Below are 21108 nucleotides of genomic sequence, written 5' to 3'. Positions count from 1 at the left end.
TTGACCTCTGAGTCTGTCACCAGCAGCAAGGCGCCTGAATCGATCCAAATCAACAACATACAGTGCACTACACAAAGAGTTAAGAAAATCGTCAAAACAAGGCCTCCAATGTAATTACAATGTTCCCGGTCCTTTGTGTTTAAGGTTAGTACAGTCTTAACCTTGAGAATACCGAAGTTGCAGTCGCCACTGCATGTTTCCTGCATTTAATAGACTGTTTTCACCTGACGTCACGTGACGTCCGCCATATTGGTGTCCCGAAACAATGAAACGGCGGCCATGTTGGTGTCCCAAACCAGTCCTGTGGGGAGTTGAACCAACCTTTTTCCTATGTAAAAACTTTCTTTTGTTCTAATAAATTTGTATAGCTGCTAGCCACGTGAGTGAAAACGCTCTATAGCTCCTGATATCAGTACTAGTTTTAACACCCTTTAAGACTACACGCATACCGCGAAAGTGAAATGAAAACACCTAAACCTCGGTCCTTTATGATTTGGGTCGCTAAATATCTCTCACCTGATGTGATAAGGACGTCCTCCCAAATGACTTCTCCAGTAGCCAACATTCCAGAACCTAGCAGAAAACAAGAAACGAGAAGCTGACATCAAAACAGAAACTGAAGTATCTAGGACAACGGGTGCTTTCCCCACGACAATTTGACCTGGGTTCAACTGGGTTCGAACCAACGATTATGTCAAACGCGGATTGAATTGGTTGTTGAACAGGGCCTGGTCCTGCCCAAGACCGATTAGCGCGTTAAATGCAGGGTTAAAAGTTAATTCCACGATTGTAGACCGCGGTTGAGAGTAACACTTTGTCTTACTATTACTGGATCTCGGAGTAAAGGTTTAGCAATAATTTACAAGTTAAAGATGCGTGCTCCTTGACAAGTTAACTTCGCTTTAATATTTGGCTTAACCAAAGGTTAAACCACGCCTAAGATCAGCTCTTTCACATAAAGTCCAGTTCAGTCTAAAAGAAGAGAGCATCGCTTTTCGTTTCCTTTTCTTACTAAACCTTTTCAAGCATTTTCTGAAATTCACAGTTCGTTCGTCACCCAAAGCAAAGCTGCGGTAAACTTGAGGCCCGAAGGAAGAGTAATCTCTAACCGTCCAAGAAATAATTTATCATACCTAAAACCGTCCATTTCCTTGCGACTGCTGCAGAATGGAGTGTAAGCATAGGGTGCACCATATAAATCCATATCATTAAGCTCCTTTAAATCTGCTCGAACAATCTAGAAACCAGAGAAAATCCAGTAACTAACAAAGGCGTAACTTAGTGATTGGTAACAAGTGTATGCCCGTATTATATTGTATCTTAAGACCCGTCCACACCTTTCCATTTTCATTTGAATGCATACTGAGCATTAGGGCCTGTTTACATGAAGGTGGGGGACCCCAGATAGGTGAGGTAAACCCCTTAGGTGGGGTAAAAAATTACCCTCCTTTACATGCAATCTTACAACCCCGCCATCCCGGGGTGCACTCAAGATTATTGAATGGTCGGTAAGCACGTAAACAAGAAAAATGCTAGAAAACCACGTTTTTTGTTGATTAATGCTCTTCTACACTCATTTGCTGCTCTTGCTGCAACCTTCAGTGCTGTGGCTTTCTATTGTTACCTTTGATAATGATGCAAAGCTACCGCTAAAGTGAATTCTGAGCAGTATCGCGAATCCTACCCCGATTAGGCGGGTTACCCCACCTTGAAACGTTTACATGGCAAAATTTGACTCCGGCTGACAGGGTTACCCGGTCTGGCAGACCGGGCTACCCGCCTTGGCCGGTCACCCCACCTATCATTTAAACAAGATCAAATTAAAATGAGACATTATATGGACGGGCGGGTTACCCCACGCTGGCCACAGTTGTATCGGAAATTAACCAACTGGTGTTATATCAAGTGTTCTAACAGCTAAGGCTTGAAATGCCTGATCGCATGCAGGTTATAATACTCCATGCAATTTGGGAGATAACTGACTGTTAATAGAGAGATACGTACTAAATCTGCATCAACAAAGATGATTTTCTTGACATGGAGGGGAAAGAGTACATCCAAAAACAAAATTTTGTACCTGAAACAAAATTAATGACCACGCTGAATTATAGCAGTAGTAAACACAGCAATAAAAACTTTATGCAAGTAAGTAACAGGCCAGTAACGGGACACTATCAAATGTCTTGACATCTGTATATCTTCATGAACCTATAACAAAGTCATCTTCCATTTTAACTGAAAACTATGTAACTTTCATTTTCATAATTATCGTCGATACTTATGACCTAACTGACGCCCAGTTCAAACGTCAAACTTTTCATGTGCCGCACTTGATACCTATTTGGGTCGACCCAAATGATACAAGTTCGACGGTTGATTTCGACGTCGAATTTAGGCTAAATTCACTTTCACCATGTACAATGGTCTACAATGCTTACATGTGAAAATAAATTATAGTAATTTATGCATTAGGTTCGGCAAATGAGAAGTTCGACGTTTGAAACGAAGTCGCTCCACATCTTAATTTAGGAGTCGACCCTAAAGAAATGTCGGACTTGATTGATTCAAACGTCGATCTTTTCATGTATTTAATTGAAGGGATTAGGTTCAGAACATGAAACGTTCGACGTTTGAACCGGGCCGAATTCAATGGTGAAAAATGCTGAGACGGACACAAATGTCTAAGCTTTATCGGAGGAATACAGTTTACATTAGACCTTAATCACAATTATGATCGAATTCTAATCCGATTATATTTGAAAGAAGTCCTCCTACAGTCCACACCTCATACTTTACGTGAATGTAATCAAATGAGAAAATGGCTTGACTCTACTGCAACGGATCATAATAACGATCACTTAAGACCAAGTCGCTGGCTCTGATGAAAAAAGACATACTTACCCCCAAATTATCCTCTGCTTTTCCGTTTGAGCATGCAGCCAATGTGGCCAGTGGTACTGCACAAGTTCATACTTAAAACCATACTCTTCTGCCATGTGTGGTAGAAAGGCCTTGTAAGAATAGGTGATAACATGTTAACACGACAAAAAATAGAGATTTCCTCCAAATATCAGGTAAGCTTGAGTTTTAATTAGCCAAAAATCCTTTACATCAAATCAAGAAAGCAAAACAAACCTCGAAAAATGAAAATAAAAATTATCAAAAATCAAGGTACGCGTGATAGCGTTATAACTTACTTTACCTTAATAGTAGGTGAGAGGTAGTTCTTCAAGAACCAAAACTTAACAGGATTCTTGGTATTTTTAATGACGGTCAACATCATAATTCTGCGGTAAAAAAGTTTAAAATGTTTCTTAGTTTGGTCCTCAGCTAAAGTTTACAAAAACAAGCGGAATGATCACTTTTCAAAAAGTCACCACCGAATTAAAGTGCAGGATGATTGGGGGGGGGGGGGGGGATGTTTTAATGGAGTTTTCATTTGCTTTATGTAAAAATGAGTTGATCATGTGTTTTAAAGGCAGTGTTGTAAGGAAGAGAATAAAAAACAAATTTTGTTCATTTCGCACCTCAAGAACCTTTCATAAAGATGCCCAGATGCAACAGAGAAAACGTTGATAGTCTCGTCGTCGGAGGCTTTCTCCTTAGAGTCACTTCCGACGATACTAAATGAAGAAAACCACCAGTGTTAGTGTGCACTAAAACAAACGTAGCACGAGAATAGTAAATATGATATCAACCACTGAGACAGAATTAGCACATAAAGTTTGTTTAAAAAAGTCTGGCTGGCGAGAAAGCACACTTGACGATCTCTGAGCTCGGCTTAGGGGGCGGGTCCTCTAGTAACCCCTCCCCCCGTCCCACTTCCAGGTCGGAGGGGAAAAAGCCGAGAGGCAAAGAAAAGACAAAGATTTTCTTGTCGTTGACGTTACTTCGTAACTGTAGCAAACTTTTAACGACTTCGCACAACTAAAAATCACAAAGGTATTAGACAGTTCTTTTGAGTGTTTTTTTTTCAACAAATTTACTTTCTTTACTTTTCTCGAGCCCTAAACTAATCAATGCTTTTCGACCCCTAGCTATTTAACCACAAATAAATGCAATCAATTACAATCACAATTTTTACAGCAAGAAACACCTGAAAACAGCGTGCTCTCCCAAACGAAGCTGCTGGAAAGCCATGTGGACCGCCCATACAGATGGAAAAATAAATATCGTCGTTATATCTCTTTCTACAAGGTGTAGTAACTTTACCTTGACAAAGAATCCCATATGCCTCTTGACTGAGCGTCTGAATCACCCAGAAGATCTCTTCCTTCCATTCCAGGTTTCCTCTTTACCTAAGTACACAACCACATTTTAGTACAAATCACAGGTCGGGTGAGCACTCAGCTATGCAATTACTCTAAGTACCAGTGGACAGAAACCAGAAGCCATTGAAAAGAATGTTTTTTCATTAAAAAAGTCAAACACCATATAAACACAATTTCACCATACAAAAGCTAATGAGACAGACGTAATATTCGTAATTTCACGACCGTGAGACTAAGACAAAATCGGAGTACCTGACAGGATCCCATGGGTTTAAAACCCATCGCATATTTGGCTCTTGATCGTCACATGATGAATATTGCCTTTTCTTATATTCACCGAGTGTTTGTCATTATTTACCAAAGCGAATTACTCTTTAGAGGTACCCTCACCTTTACTTTCATTAGTTTTCCAATAAAACTGTCCACTACAACTGTGAAATGTTTATCCTCTTTGATGCTACCAGAGACACTAGACAATTAAAAAGAATCACTGACTGGTTACTCTTTGTTGGGTTTCTTCATTGTTATAACAGTAAGAAATGGAAGTGGTACCTTTCAATGTCATAGATTTCAGATGATCTTCCCTCTCTGACGCTAAGCGACCACGCCCCTGGGTAAGCTTTTAGCTGAAAGTATCCCTGAATTAGATGAAGAAAACAAAATGGTAAGTTAGAATGGTAAGGGTTTCTGTAGAAATTGGACAGACCAGGAACAAGGCGCATAATCAAATTATATATACTGATCTTAAAACCCCAACAATGAAATTATGTGAAATTTTAACTGTAAAGGACGGGTACCTAAAGTGATCTGTTAAAACGTTTATAACTATGAAGGAATACTTTTCTTCAACATTTCTGCTCTTACCAAGTTTGCCATAACAATTGTGTCAAACATAACAGGGTTGGTTGGAGTGCCAAGTGTAAACTGCAGTCCCCTTGGGGGCTGTCTGGTGTCAAAATCAGAGCAATGGCCTGCAACAGAATAGCTAGGAGTTTAATTGTAAGCATTTTACCAATTAGTTGTATTAAAGGAAGCTGTGGTAAATTGCTTTTAACTGTGTGTATGTACCAATACAAAACACACAGTGAAAAAAAATTTTGAAAAGTGATTCAAAACTTCCCCAACAGGCAACTGTACCTTCGATAAAGATATATTCCAACTCAAGTTTGGCTATTGCTTGATTCTCCACCTAAAATCAGAAAAAGACTATGATGAAGAATTAATAAAAGAGCAATATGAAGGACTAGCACGTTATCACACGTTATGTCACCTTATGTATTTCTTCCTTTTTTTGGGAGAGGGGATTTATACTTGTCTCCCTTCTTTTCTGCATCAGTTGTTACAAGCCCAAATACCTTTCGAACCTCACTACAACAGTCCCTTTGGGAAAGGAGGTAACTGTTTGTTGTAAAGGGCTTGGCGTTATGGGGAGGTAGGGATGCAAATACTACACAAATTTTTAGGGGGAAAGGTTAGAACAGAAAAACAGCCAATTAAACAGCATGTTAAGATATAAGACACTCAAAATACGTCAATAAACAAAAACCAAATGCTCAGTACAAAAATGCTAACGAAACAAAGCGAGTGAGGAACAGTAAAAAAGTGAATATGTGGAATGGTGGGATGAAAAAAAGTCATTGCTGGGAGGTGAGAATTAGTAGAAGAATGCTGTAAAGTCAGTCACTTGTTCACCGTCCTAACAACAATAAGAATCCAACTAGCAGGTTATTATACAAGGCCTCTGGAGGAGTAGACATAGCCTACATGTACCGAGAAAATCTTCCAGTTCAAGGGACTTGAATCCCAGAACCTCAGATTGCAATTCCAGCTCATTGACCATTCCGACACCCTCTCTTCGGTTGTTGTAATCTATTATCCTTACCTCCCTTAACCTGATGTTATCCAAGTCATAAGGTGAATACACGGCTGCCACCATCCATCCAAGAGGAGTGTCCATTCCCATTGTAAGTAGTACTGACTGTGGCATGTCTGAGAACATGGCAAATGGTCCTTCTGTCATGGCGCCGTTTTCATCAAACGAGACGTAAGGCTCCAGGACATAACGGTAAAAGCGATTTAAGGGCAACTCTGAGAGCTTCTCACGCGAATTCATCGCTAGTTTGACGTTAACATTTGTAGCATTTTGAAGTACCTAAGATAAGGATAAATACATTTATGTAGGCAGTCGGGCTCATGACACTTAAATTTAATAATAATAACTGGTGCTCAATCAGATTGGATATCAGTTAGCCTGTGTCAGTAGGTCTAGTTCAAAGCACTATTGAGTTTGCTACCGGTACATCTTCACCAGAACATTCTGTCACGTTACATTATCGCCTTGTTTCCAGGCGCCACTATCACTTGGTACACACTAAGACAAACCATGGGCGGTACGTACATGTAAGTACAAGCCTGGAGGCGGGACAGGTCCCCAGCCTCGTTCTACACGGGAATAACCTACTGACTGGGCCAAAAAGAGTGAGAACTACTTAAACAGAAACTGCTGATACGATTGACACTTACCATGAGAATAGGGGCAATTTTCTGGGCAGCTACAAACAATAGAGGAAAATGAAAAGGACAGATATAAACAAATTGTAGACGATCAGGGAGAATAGACTGGAGGGTACATCGCAATTTAACGCATTAAAAAATAACTTCCAACATGATGAAATCCAGCTAAATATCTGACTTTAATTACAAACGAAAACTTCATGTTTTTTTTTTAAAGTTTAAATTGGTAGAAATAAACTTGTTCGAATGATATGTTTCCTAACAAAGCAATGACAGTACAGGTAAGAGATTAAACTGAAACCAAACTTACTAAAACTGTAAAAACCTTTGTGCAACTAAAGAAAGGTGTAGCGTTGTTACCTTTCGACAGGGGATCCACAACAACTACAATATCAAAACTGGCGCCTTCCTGCTTCGGTTTGATGCCCATGACACTAACAAGCAAGATAACACAACTTGTCTGTAAGTCGTACTAATAGATGGCTTTGCAGGAACAAACAATGTTGAAATGTTTTGAGGAAGACAAATAAGTGTGGCCGGAAACGAAAGACACTGTAGAACGCCCTTTAGGAAATCTATGATCTTCAGTGGCTGGTCCACAGATTTCGACCATGTGAACCATGAATAACTCTCTCGAGTAGCACTTTTGATGCGCTTCTTGGTTATTTTTCACGAGCTCATTAGTGACAAAGCCATAAATAGAAAAACATGCGGGTAGTCATCTTGAATTTATAAGCTAATAATTGCATGATTAGGGTTTAAATCAAACCTAATATCGCCTCAAAACAGAACTTGAACTACACAAAATTAAAATTACATTGTAACGACCAGCAGAAACTAAAGGATTGTACATACTCCGCAAAGGTATTAAAGAAGATCACGACTGTATTTCCTGTATGCTCCTCTCACCTGTGATCACTGCCCTTTAAAGTTATTTCCTGTCGAGATCGCTTTTCGCGTCTAATAAGCGCTGATGAGGCCTTCATAATAATGTCACTTCTAAACTCACTGTAAAAAGAAGAGCTTCTGTTATGTTTCATCGCACTAATAAGCAACCGCTCATGAACAGTAGGTTCGTCACATGTAAAGTTCCAAGTTTGACTCTGGCGCCAGGGTTCGTTCAATTGAAAATACTCTGCAACAGGAATACAGAGCTCGGAATATATGTTTGATTGACCTGAATTCTATTCCAATTATGGAATAGCATGCCTGGAACAAAACGAAATGATGAGGGCATTTTTCTAGCGACGCGGCTAGTTTTTGAAACAACAAAGAAAAAAGTGGACGTAGTCTTTTCGCAAATGAAATGCACTTGCACAAGCGAGACAAAGCACTCTGCATAAAAAGATTTGCTGAAGCAGAGAAGAAACTCTTCAGAATATTTTAGGAGGAAACGAGACTGCCAATCCTGACTCTCTCAGTCGGCACTCTAAACTCCTCTAACGCGAACAGCTTCCTTCCGCGTCCTTTGTATTCCGCAATAATAAAGAATGTTTTCACATTCTAGAATAAGGTCAATCGAACATACCCTAAAGTCTAAACACTGAGACTGTAAGACGCTAGCCTTAAATGACATTAGATTAGTAATGGATTTCTAAAAAGAGGGACTAATACACGAAACTGGCAAGAGATATGAGTATGAGATTAGGACCGCGTACATAACAGAACATAACAGGGATTTGAGTCCGGCGTATGAAAGGTACAATATTAACCGTACCTGGTATCATCATCAGCTGACAAATTCTCAAATATCATTTCATCAACCTATTAAAATATCATGGTTTGAGTTGAAAAAAGATACGGTGGTTCCAGTTACAAGCTTGAAAAACAACCATGCTAGTACTTTGGAAAGATAAATTTACTGTAAGGTTATCATCTCAAACTGTATTCTAGATAATTATTTATTACTTAAGCAATATATTCCATATCACATATGCCCTGTAGTAGTTATCTATGCTGATTGCTGGTGTCCCTATCAAATTAAGAACCTAAGTAGCCTAAAATCCCCCTAAATACCATTTCTATAAGAACCTATTTAGGTTAAGTTGGAAAAATCTAGGTTCTCACATGCGGGTTTTTACTGTACCGAGCCCAATATATGACTTTTTTAATGTAATGCAATGTCCTGGGTTAGAGGACAACAAGACGCGCCCTCTTAGCATACAAGGGCGCCAGTGGCAGCCGCTATTAGTCTATTGCACCTTACCAATTGAGATATATCGCCGGATCACGTTGTTTAAAACATGTATCAAAATACGCCAAATTTGTGTCTAACTCTAACTTATCCGGGGGGGGGGGAGTAACAATTTGTAAAGAAAGCATTCAATTGGTAACAATTAAAAAGCGCAAATAAGGAAAAAAAAATACGTCCGCCCACTCTCTCTTTTATAGAAATCCGGACGAGAAACATTTTTTTTTTGCTTGTTTTTTATAAATGCCCTTAATGATACATTTATAGTACTACAAAAGGACAAAATCAGAAGTAGAAAACAAGTCTTCACTGAAGACTGACGATGGAGCATGCCGCACCGAATGTGCTTGTAAATGCAGTCCTCAATTATAATGGCTGAAGATAAAACAAACCTGATCCCTGACTTTTCGGGCATACAGATCCATGTCAAAGCTCTCAAGAAGCTTAAAGTCATCCTCAGTAAAGAGCGTATTTCCAGCAAGTGGACCAAGAACCTGAAGTCAGAAGAAAAGAGAAAATGTATATACTTGACATCGGACATCGGACATCGGACATCAGACAACAGACATTGGACATCGCACATCGGATATCACACAACGGACATCGGACATCGGAACTCAGACATCGGACATCGGACATCGGCCATCGGAAATCGTAAAGATTTCAAATATGGGTAGATAACTATATGCGTTTACTTGTTTCAGTTGATCTAGCTTGCGTTGCAGCCGGCCTACCTATCACCGTCTAGACCAATTGTATATAAAGAGGGTTTAGAGTGTCTGCGAAGCAGGCTAAGTTTATCTAGAAATTTGAGAAATTTCTGACTTTTTGAAAAATAAAATGAAGCTTAGAACGCTTGAATCGGGAAATTTAATGCCCTTCTTTTCATATTTGCCTATCGAAATCGCAAAAATAAACACAAGCGAAATACTATCTCGCTAAAATCGCAATCATGAAACTTGTCACGGTTGTCTTTTACAATCAAAGAAGGTGGAAAAAATTGAAAAAATTAGATAAGCTTTTTTCAAGTTGTGCCATTGTGAGTCAGACAAACTGCTAATAATAATTCTTTGTTAACTCCCTTCCACTGAACATCTCTTTGGTGCTGCACTTGTAGTTCGTGAACTAGCAGAAGTACTAGTCCACAAGTAAACAAACTTATGGCGAGAATTCCCGCGACGGTGCCTTTTTAAATCTGACATGAACTAGAAATTTGATAATCACGTATGAGAGCTTCCCTTCAGTAGCTCCAGGGGGGAGAGGGGTTGGGTCAAAAAGCTTCATAGCTACCTACCCTTCCATTAGTTATAAGAGCAGACTCTCCTGGAGGAAGATTAACAACTTGTCTACAGAATGCTTGATGAGAAAACAACTTCCCTTTGAAGAGATTCGTGTCCATCAGCTTGGCCTTAATTGTTTCTACTTTCAGACCCTAAATATGGTTTAGTATGGGATAGTATGCATTAAAGAGGTGATGTAACACTGTCCTGGACTAAGAAAAAAGCGATAACTCTCTTGGATAACTGATACAAGTACTTAACTAACCACAACAACGTACGTAAGTGAAAACAACATCGTAAAAGGTAACTAAGGATAAACCCTAGTCTACTCTACTTCCACCAGTTTGTCTGGTGGTTACTCCTCATTTGACATCATCATTAATCCGCAGTCATGAGTTTTATGGGCATAAATAAAGAAAAACAAGCTAACACATCCCTGCGGTGGCGGTCGACAAATCGCGGTGCTTCCGACGACCTATCTTTGGTTTGTGGAAACCATCAGCGAACGAAAATGGTACATGTCAAAGTTTATCGCTCTCTGGGCCATTCTGTTCCTTTGTTTTATCGAAAATGACTTCGGGCCAAATCGTAAAATCAGTGACCACCTACATGTACGTGGCCACAATTTGGACACGAAGTCCCCTTTCGCCAAGCTCCTCCCTAACCTTAATTTCATGAGGTACGTAGTGCGCTCATTTAGTATTAACATATTTTGGACCGATGACGCACAAGGTGAAGGACCCTCCGCAATTTCATATACAACCCTAACGCTTAAATCAAAACAAAAATTGATAGACGTAGCAAAGAATCTTAACTGACCGAGATCTTTGTCAGGAGTTCCACCATTGCCTTGGTATCTGTAGACAGTTTGTCAAAGTCATTGTCTTCTGCCAGCAAGCTCTCCATAAATGTTAACATGGCTGGAGTCACATGCGACTTTGAAGCTAACACAGCCTCTACAGTTCTGGCCAACTCCAGCAGCTCTTGTTGGCTATTATCTGTTTGGTTTATTACTGGATTGTGGATTAGTCCGACTCTTGTACTTGAAGAAGATTTCTGCAATTAATGGGAAAAAAACAGCTCAATCAAAAAGCTTCAAGTTCTTAGCTTCCTCTTCCTTATTTTAACTTTAATAACCAACATCCATAAGTGGACTGTTCGGATAATTTTTGACGACTCAATCTTGTTGTACGGTTAGTGTAAAGGGGCTACCGCGCGTCTCGAAAACATTGCAGTTTTAGGTCAATTCTATGCTGAAATAATTACTTCATGCCTTTCTTCATACACAGCACGTACCTGTAGAGTTAATAAAAAGATATCACACAAATTTCGTCCGAGAACACAAACCAAATATTTTTGGTGATTTTTGCAAACAAAGCATTAAAGGTTGAAAAATGGGGTCAAGTTTCTGTCTAGTATGTCCACCCTCGCCACCCTCGCCACCCTCGCCACCCTCGCCACCCTCGCCATCAGGAGCAACAGACAACAGCATAGAGTTTCGATGCCGGCTAAATATACTGGACCAATATTTTTGGATTTCAATACATGCGAAGACATGTTTAAGCTTTTCAAAAAGATAGCAAGTAGCGTGATGACATAGCCCTTTTAAACATTAATATCGCGTCAAAACATTGTTGTAATGTTAATTTGAAGTTTTCAGAAAACAAATTCAATTCAAAAAAAGAAGCTTAATAACATGCAAATCCCAGTAACTTTTCGGGCCCGAAATCAAATATTCAAATCGAAATATAAAGAATATGAGCGCGGGTCCTAGCTTGCAAACTACTCCATTTTGTTTCATTAACTGATAGTTTTATCATGTTAGATGCAAAACTATTGAAACCTCTATCTTGCATGTAAACCATAACAGCTTTACGGGCCCGTTAATTATCGGGACTTTCGAGAAACGGGCCCCAGGCCCCGCATTGGAGGAAAAAAATATCGGCGAGCGAACTGAGCCGAGAGGTAGTCTGCGGAGCCTGGTCCCAGGCTAGCAACCTCACGTCTGTTGTTACATACGCTCATAGTTACCATTTGTTTAAGCGCGGCCATGACAAGGGCTCTTCCTTCTTTAATGGACAAATCAGCAATAACCCAATTAGTTACCGGCTTCAAACTCAGCTCCTCTGAAAAAACAAATCAAACAGTTTAAGAGTCAGAGTAAAGGCTACAGGAGCATCTTGACTGAATAAGAATGAGGCTGATTCATTATCCTTTTAGTCTCCGAGTCAGCTGTAGGATTTTCGGGAAAAATGACGTAGATACTGTTGAACAATGGAAAGCTGAGCGACCTAAGAGAACAATAAGATGAACCGGGGATAGGCCAACAAAACTATGAATGAGGAAAAATGCATTAAAGGTTCAGTGTGCAGAATAACGATAAAACAAAGCATTCTGACAAGTTTAGTGTCTGGTTTCATTTTTGAGTTGCAATGCGTGTTTACCTCCTTGTTTAGTGAAGTATTTCAAGTCTTTTTCAACTACAGAAACCATCTTAGCGTTGTCAAGCTTAGTAAATTCTTCTGGGTTATTGATATCTACATCTAGAAAAAAGAAAACCAAAAAAACGTTATATTTATTGGTCTGAACTACCTATATCCTCTAATAAGTCTCCGAGGGGCTTATTCATTTCAAGCACGTTCGAGGGGGGCCTTTAATAGACAGGGAGGTTAAATTGAGAGGCAGGGCTTATAGAGAATTTACGGTATATTACGATTTGCCATTACGTCATTCACAGTTGAGTTTCTAGGGTGAAAAAATTTAACCATCTTGGTTTACGAGGACCATAATTAACTTGTACTTTAATACTGCTGTACAACTTAGCAAATGAAATAGCACTCAATTAGCAGTGAGGTTTAAGTGTGAAAATCATCTCTACCGTCCATGTACCAATTACAATATCTTTGCGTCAACTTCAGAAAAGGTTAGCATACTAGAATATGCTGAAAAATCACTCCAATGGCAGTCAATTGTCAAACCCATTTCACGGATACGGAATTTTAGAAGAAGCTACGGGGAAATCGTTGTTTAGAATTGTTATACTCATGGCGGTACCTGATGTGTGTTGCCTGGCTGCTGCTGTTAAGTCAATGTATGGTCTTTCCATGGACTGAACCATTGCATTTACTCTGGGAACCACATTAGGTTGACTCATTAGATACTCATATACACTGGAATAGCGGTATACAGCGCCCTAAACAACAAACATTCATATTCAGCAGGTGTTTAAAACAACAACAAATAGACCAAAGATTGTAGTGCTCAGTTATTGTAACGAAACTAAAAACTAGTGCTGAGTTTGGCTCATATAAGGCACTGACAATGAAAAAACAGCAGATTAATTACCGGTACTTTTATATATTTCATACCGAAAACACTGCATGCTGCATGGGGCCCGTCTGCATCATCACTTCACGAATAATTGCTTCATCTATGCTGTCAAACTAATGAACCGAGAGAAGAACATTGAGTAAATGGAAAAACAGAGTAACTGTCTTACAGCTGCAACTCTATTTCGAGGGATTTATCAGCAAATTAACAGCTATTGTAGAAAATACGAATACAAAGGAAAGTTTAATAATTAATACATAAATATAAATATAGTAAGAAAATACTTTTCAAAGATTACTGACTAACATATATAACGTGTCCGCTGTCTGATACACCGTTGTTTAATCACTGCAACAGAGAACCATGTGTCAGGGGGAGACCACATCCATCAATGAAAGGTTTACATGTGGGCCCTCTTAAAAATAAGAAACATCATAGTTTTCAAAAGAAAAATTATCTTTTTTCCTGCTCATACCTCTTCTTCATCAATCTGTACTCCGTTAAGGATCACTTGTGGCAATTTATGAAATCCAGTTTTGCCAAAGAAACGCTGTGAGGACTAAAAGATAGATAAGAGATATTAAGCCGGCTTCACTTTAACTAGCAATGATAGCGTTATTATTGAAACAGAAGTGAGTCAATAGTTCCTTTGGAAAGGCTGAATAAGACACAAGGAAACCCAGTTACCAACTTTACTGTGTTGTAACAAGAAAATTAATCATAATGTGTACATTTTTAAAAGAATAATTAGGCGAAAATGAGTGAGTGAGTTTACTACTTGACACCCATATAAACATTACAGTTAACGTTTGAAAAAAAAAAGGTTGAAAAATCTGTTTATTGTACTACTAAGGCTGACTCGTCCCCAGTCGTCGTCGCGGATAACGCGCACGGCGGGAGCAGGGGATGATGGTAAGACAGCAGTGAGGAAGACTCTCTCGCGCTTACCTCCTTCCCACCACACCCCGCGCGTCACTAGAGAGAGGTTGAGAGTGACGACTGGGGACGAGTCAGCTGGTAAGGTGCCTGCGTTAAGTGTTTTAAATCGGGGAAAACAAGTATGTATGTTAGTCTGTAGACTGTTTGTTAATGTAGTGTCTGTTAAAAAGGCTCTTATTCTATAACGGGGTGTTGTTTTATTCGGTAGGGTGGGGAATAAAATAACGATGGTAAATGAAACGTTTAACATTTTGAAATCGTAAGAGAAACAAAAAAATGATATAAAGCCAGAAAACCTCTCGGATACTAGTTGGGCAGCAGGGTATCAGAGGGTATTAGATTAGGTTCCTGGTCTCACTGATGTGCGCATTTAAATGAGGTGTACAGGGCATGTCGTGTGTGTGGATTTGACTGTACCTTTCTATATTCATCGTATTCTGTGTCTTCCCCAAACACTTCTTCTGTTTCATCTTTACTGTACCAAGACGAAAATGAATCCATCACCTTTTCGGCAGATGGGGATTCACCCTCAGGTAACCTGTCATAAAGCTGAACACAAGACAAGGAAAAACAGCTACCTAGTTTGTTGGCGACAACCTCAGTGGACCTCAAGCTAAACGTTTGAAAGCGAGTAAATTCAAAAAGGTTTTTGATCAGCACTGAGTCGTAGCTTGTTTGAAACGCTTTTTTAGTTCGGTCATAAGCCCTCCGAAAAAACCCTTACGCAGTTGTATAAACCCAAGGCTCATAAACGGACGTTTACGATATGCTATCTTAAAAATACATCTGTTCTACATTATATTACTTCTCTCCTTTCCAGAAATCCTTTCTCCTTATCTTAAACTCTTGATTAAGACTAGGAAAACAAGACATTGCTCTTAAGCAAAATAACAGGATAGGTAACCAGAGAAACCTCTGAGCTAATTAAGAGCGGATGTCAGTAAATATCGACCAGAGGTCTACAAAAGTGAAAAATCGAAAATTCTCAAAAAAATTCACAAAGTAGCACTAGGTAAGCTATTAACACAAATGTAATTTTTACTTCGATCCGATAATTATTTTCCACGTACGGGGGGTTATTGGTTTCGCGGCTCTCGGACCGGGTTTTCCAGGCCCGAGACCATGTGTCACAAAAAAATCGTTTTAAAATTCAAATCCATTGTACTGTGGACAACAAATAACTTATTCAAAAGAGTACTTAATTGCACACATTCTAAGTGGTGATTTACTCAGTTTGAACGAAAGTGTAATATTTTGGAGATTTTTCATTATTTTCAATATTTCGAACGTTTTCGTTCAATGAAAAAATGGCAAATTTCAAAGCCCAAAATCGTCGACTGGTACCTCGATTTCAGTAACGAGTCTTATACCACGTTAAAGAGCGTTATCTCTTCTTTCAAAATCTGTTTTCAAAACTACGGGCAACTTAAAAGTAAATGTTTGAGGCCAAAAAATACTAGTAGTACTTTTCTGAAATTTGAGCTTTCCAGACTCAGCGGGTCGATGCTAAAAACTTGGAAAAATACAGTAAGAAATCAGTTTGAGCAATAGTGGTTTCATGTTATCAGCTTTCAGAAACCAAGACGTGTTTATACAGCGATCTGATATAAATTAATGCCGTTTGCTATCAAGAAAGGCAGATTTAAGCTGTCAACTCCAGCCAAGTGCACCAGTCACGTGAAGTTGTCAAAGGGAGGGCAAAGCACTAATATTAAAAAGTCTTAAAATTCAAAACGTTTTACGTCCATGAAATCAGATTTTAGCGTACAAAACAATGTTGTGAATGTCTGTTGTTCGTACCTTAGCATGGTGTTTCCATATATTGGAAATGTCAAGTATCCACACGGGAGAACATACCAAACAACAACGTTTCAAATCCAAGCGCCGAAAGATCGTAAACGGCAAAGATTGCGTTACATTTCACAGAACGACCGCTTACCACTGTTGTCACTCCCTTTTTCGCTGGAAGCTACGAGGAGTTTTCATTCCGTCATGAGTGATTCTTGATCAGCGTTTCCTTGAAAGTACGACCCCGGACAGGTGATAACTGAGGACGTTTCGTCAAGACTCCTGTTGTTCAGTTTCAGGCTTTAGCAGGTGCGTAGTCAGGATTTTTCCGGAGGTACGCCCAACTTTTTCTACATCTTCTTCCCTCCTCCGGGCCCCCTCTTCCTCCCCCCTCCCCCCACCCCAAATCTCAACATTTTTTTAAGGTGCCTTTATTAAAGGTGGGGTTAACGGTTGTAAGCAAAAGCCTTTTTGCTGTTTATGAAATGACACAACCTCTAAAATTCTTTAATTCTGTCGGCTTGTTATGTTCATTGACGTCAACCGTTTATCATTAATTCAGCTATTAAAAATCAAGCTTGTAGTACCTCCGACTTTAGTTTACAAATGACTCTTTTTACCCCTTTTTGTCACATTATTTTTGACCGACAAAAGCACCACACATTGACTTAATTGTGCCCTACTTCGCCTACTCCGAAGACAGGTCGTGGAGAAAACGACGCGTTCGCGCTTTATATCATCAAGCTTGCTATATAAATAAATCTTCTAAGATTCGGTTCTCCAATTAATGTCGTCGCTTCTCTGGAAACCGATTTTTTTCAGTTATGTTTATTTCATTCTATTTTTTTCCCTCAACGTTTTCGGGTACGCACGTGCAAACCGTGCGTACAAGTAGCTACGCCCCTGTTTAGTCTCCTTAGCCCTGAGCGTTTCTCTCTTGCGGTTTTCGGGGGAGTTCAGGATGTGGTCCACCCAGTATTTCACGTCTCTTTTAAATGAGAGGCAGCACTTCTTGTTTACCGTTTCGTTATCAGACAGCGCTTAGGCTCTTAGCCTTTCATTTAATTTTGATCAAATTTTTATCATTTAGTTTCTCAGTATACGTTCGATCCGGTCCTTGTAAACTTATACTTTTATACTTTAAGGGAGCGTAATACCTATATTATTTTTTTCTTCGTTTAGTGTCGTCCAAAAGACCCAGTTTTTTGGCATTTTTTAAAAAAGCAAGAAAAAGAAACGACAAGGTTTATTTTTTTTGGACTTAGATTAATTCTTTTAATCTAAAAAATTAGCATTATAACATCATTTCGAGGCATAAAATTTTCGGTGGTGTATCCTCTTTGCTTTTTACCCTTTGTGGGCCTTTTTTTATGAAATTGACCATCAAATTTTCCGCCATATTGAGTTTGTGTCGATTTGGTGACCATGTCTTGTTGTTTTCAGTCTCCACGGCAATGATGCTGGTGTTTCAGGCCTCCCGTTCTCAGATTTCTTGTGATTTTTTTTTTTTTTCACCCCACCGACCGACCCACCCAAAACCAGGAAACCTATTCGATATTTGAGGAAATTCACAACGACAGAAGCAGGTTATGGGCTTTTTTCCTAGCCCTAATCCTACATCACGGGAAATCCCTCAGGTTAGGCAAGAATTCGATAATCCTTCCATAATCATCCATTTTTTCACCGCGTGAATTGGGTATTTTTAGCTTATTTCGAGGAAATACTTTTTGCTTCAAATCCAGGGTGGGCTTTTAAACACATTTTTTAAGCCAAATGGTTTTTGCGAGAATCTGCTTACCCGAACTTTTCGCATAAAAAACGACAAATACCCGAAAAAAGCTCATGTTGTTGGTGTGGTGGCATATTTCCAATAAATTCAGCTCAATGTCTCGTGAAGAAGAGTCCAGATCCGTGCCGCGCGCCTCTCGAGGCAAGCGTTCCGTCGAAATGCGAGCCCAAAAACAGGTGGTAAGCGGTCAATCTGTGAAAAGTAACGCAATCTCCGTCGTTTGAGAGCAGCCGAAGATGCTCTGGCCGATGCTGTCCTTGATGTTTTTTATTTCCAGTATCTAGGAAACCCATGCTAAGGTATGAAACATACACTCGTACGCATTGTTCTGTCCGCTAAGGTATAATTCCTGGACGCAGAAACGTTGTGCTTTTTGAAGTTTATTATTGTGCTTTGCCTTTGACAACCTTACGTCACTCGTGCGTTTGGTAGCAGAAGATGGCTAAACTCTGCTTTTCTTGTTGGAAAACGGCTTTAAATTATATCAGATCGCTCGATAAACACGTGTTGGTTTCTGATAGCTGATAACGTTAAATCACTGTTGCTCAAAGTGATTTCTTATTGCATTTTTCCAAGTTTTTAGCATCGACCCGCTGAGTCTGGAAAGCTCAAATTTCAGAAAAGTACTACTAGTATTTTTTGTTCTCAAACATTTTCTTTTAAGTTGCCCGTAGTTTTGAAAACAGATTTTGAAAGAAGAGATAACGCTCTTTAACGTGGTATAAGACTCGTTACTGAAATCGAGGTACCAGTCGACGATTTTGGGCTTTGAAATTTGCCATTTTTTCATTGAACGAAAACGTTCGAAATATTGAAAATAATGAAAAATCTCCAAAATATTACACTTTCGTTCAAACTGAGTAAATCACCACTTAGAATGTGTGCAATTAAGTACTCTTCTGAATAAGTTATTTGTTGTCCGCAATACAATGGATTTGAATTTTAAAACGATTTTTTTGTGACACATGGTCTCGGGCCTGGAAAACCCGGTCCGATAGCCGCGAAACCAATAACCCCCCCGTACGTGGAAAATAATTATCGGATCGAAGTTAAAATTACATTTATGTTAATAGCTTACCTAGTGCTACTTTGTGAATTTTTTTGAGAATTTTCGATTTTTCACTTTTGTAGACCTCTGGTCGATATTTACTGACATCCGCTCTTAAGAATGTTTCCTGCACGATTTTGGCGATTTCACTTAGTATTTTCATTTTCGGTAAGACACGCTACTTGAAACAACAGACGAGACCTGCATTAGCTGAACCTTGCTTTAATAACCGGAGGACCCATGTGTCAGTATACAAACTAACCTGCAACAGCCAATCAAATGCCTGCCGTGGATCTTTGTCGGCAACAATGAAGCTGAATGCTCGTGTGATCCCTACAGCGGCATCCGTTTTGGCATCAACACCCACTGGAACATCAGCAACCAAGCATAATCCAAACCTGCCAGCATAGAAGAATGCACGGACTCAAAATATAATAATTTCAGTTTGTTTCACTTCCTTTTCGCAAAAGTTTATATCTTCTCTCATAACAGTTATTCATGGCGTAAGATGAAGTGATGTCTGTAGTTTAATTAGTTCTTAATCTATACCTGAAGGGAGAAGTAAGCTATCTTTAAGAAAATTAAGAGCATGAAGGGTCACAGACCTGGCTTTTAAACTCCTGGGGCTTACTCTGCTCGCCGCTTGTACGTGAGTGGTCATTGTGATTCGCCTCTAATAATTAATTTTCAACAAGGTGCTCGAAAAATATTTTGAGGTGGTGAAGTGCTCATAATAACGTTCCAGGAACATGGGACCCTTTCAGCAAAACCAACCAAACTTTGATTTGCATATCCCAACCCAAACTTTACAACTTGAGGAGCATACCTTCCCTTGACTCACTATAACGTATAATTTATTTTAAATGTACAATATATGATCCTGTTAATGACAAAGATGACAGAACGAAACAAAAACCCTAAAAAATCCCGACACCATGCTTAGTGTGTTAGGTATTAACTATACATACCTAACTGGAAATGAATTATGAAGAAGCTCATTAGCAACCTTAAGAAGCTCAATGCTCTTGGAGTCCACTGGATTGACAAAGAAAACCTTTAAAGAAAGTTTACAACAACCAATTCAAAGGGGACAGACAGCAAATTGTTGTTGCTTGAAATATCTGTATATCGTAACTGCTCATTAGTACAATGCCTAAAATGTGTGCAATTCCACAACTGAGTTTCGGCTCCATTAAATTCTCTACTACATATATTTGTAAAACATTTTAGGAGGAGGAACCGACGATGTGAGCACAGTTACGGACAAGGTGTATGAGTAGGAAAAAAGACTAGAGAAAATGTAATGCGTTAAATAACGAACTAAATACACACGTCAAAAAATGGATTTCTTTTACTAATACTATAGTCACACATTTTAACAATGAAACCCAGTCTTATTTAAAAACTGTTGACTAGCACTCTACATGTATATTCATTCCGTTGCTTCTGATTATCTCTTACTGACAAGCACTAAACTACTCTGCGAGCAGAGCCGGGTTTCTCTCTTGCACGGCTTTTAGTTTTTAGGAAGTCGTTCTCGTCACTTGCCACCAACTAGGCGACTGACAAGCGACGCTAACGACTTCGTAAACGCTAAAAACCATTCAAGAGAGAAACCTCTGCTCGCTGGGTAACACTAAACAACTTCCAGTATATAATCAATAATTTACAACAGTTTTAATATTAAGCAGTGTAACGTATTTTATCTTTTGCATTTGACCAAAAGTAGAAAAACACCAACAACAACATATTCTGCTGAACCAGCGCTTTGCCAACGCCTAACGAACCAAGAGAGAACATTCATTTAAAGTTCTGCATTTTCGATTGTCAAGCGTCGGTGGAAGTTTTAGGAGGTAACTTAAGGACCTAAGCATGAAAGAACAGATAACTACTAGACCTGTTTTGTGAGCTTTAAACGAGACGAACCCATAAATAATCAACTGACAAAGTGTTGTGTA

At 39.2% G+C, this 21108-nt stretch overlaps 1 protein-coding gene across 2 annotated transcripts in view; it reads right to left on the bottom strand.

The window, feature by feature from the left end:
* LOC140950001 (UDP-glucose:glycoprotein glucosyltransferase 1-like) overlaps nt 1-21108 on the bottom strand; it is a 50690-nt gene that overhangs the window by 16913 nt on the left and 12669 nt on the right. For both annotated transcript variants that reach the window (XM_073399156.1, XM_073399157.1), the window contains exons 16-43: nt 20119-20204; nt 19413-19548; nt 14943-15074; nt 14062-14145; nt 13625-13699; nt 13311-13449; nt 12701-12799; nt 12288-12382; nt 11076-11312; nt 10271-10408; nt 9369-9470; nt 8503-8549; nt 7695-7793; nt 7146-7219; nt 6795-6823; nt 6154-6423; nt 5409-5460; nt 5136-5242; nt 4824-4909; nt 4662-4740; nt 4213-4298; nt 3528-3623; nt 3203-3287; nt 2902-3011; nt 2005-2077; nt 1134-1237; nt 517-573; nt 1-67 (exon numbers count right to left, since the gene is read on the bottom strand). The exon at nt 1-67 is cut by the window's left edge and continues 6 nt beyond it. In XM_073399156.1, the coding sequence (XP_073255257.1) occupies nt 1-67; nt 517-573; nt 1134-1237; nt 2005-2077; nt 2902-3011; nt 3203-3287; nt 3528-3623; nt 4213-4298; nt 4662-4740; nt 4824-4909; nt 5136-5242; nt 5409-5460; nt 6154-6423; nt 6795-6823; nt 7146-7219; nt 7695-7793; nt 8503-8549; nt 9369-9470; nt 10271-10408; nt 11076-11312; nt 12288-12382; nt 12701-12799; nt 13311-13449; nt 13625-13699; nt 14062-14145; nt 14943-15074; nt 19413-19548; nt 20119-20204 (2844 nt within the window). The remainder of the gene's footprint in view (nt 68-516; nt 574-1133; nt 1238-2004; nt 2078-2901; nt 3012-3202; nt 3288-3527; nt 3624-4212; nt 4299-4661; nt 4741-4823; nt 4910-5135; nt 5243-5408; nt 5461-6153; nt 6424-6794; nt 6824-7145; nt 7220-7694; nt 7794-8502; nt 8550-9368; nt 9471-10270; nt 10409-11075; nt 11313-12287; nt 12383-12700; nt 12800-13310; nt 13450-13624; nt 13700-14061; nt 14146-14942; nt 15075-19412; nt 19549-20118; nt 20205-21108) is intronic.

Source organism: Porites lutea, chromosome 10, assembly GCF_958299795.1.
Source record: "Porites lutea chromosome 10, jaPorLute2.1, whole genome shotgun sequence".
NCBI classification, from domain to species: Eukaryota; Metazoa; Cnidaria; class Anthozoa; order Scleractinia; family Poritidae; genus Porites; species Porites lutea.
Note: the sequence above shows the minus strand (reverse complement) of the source record. Positions and strands in the feature narration are given on the sequence as shown.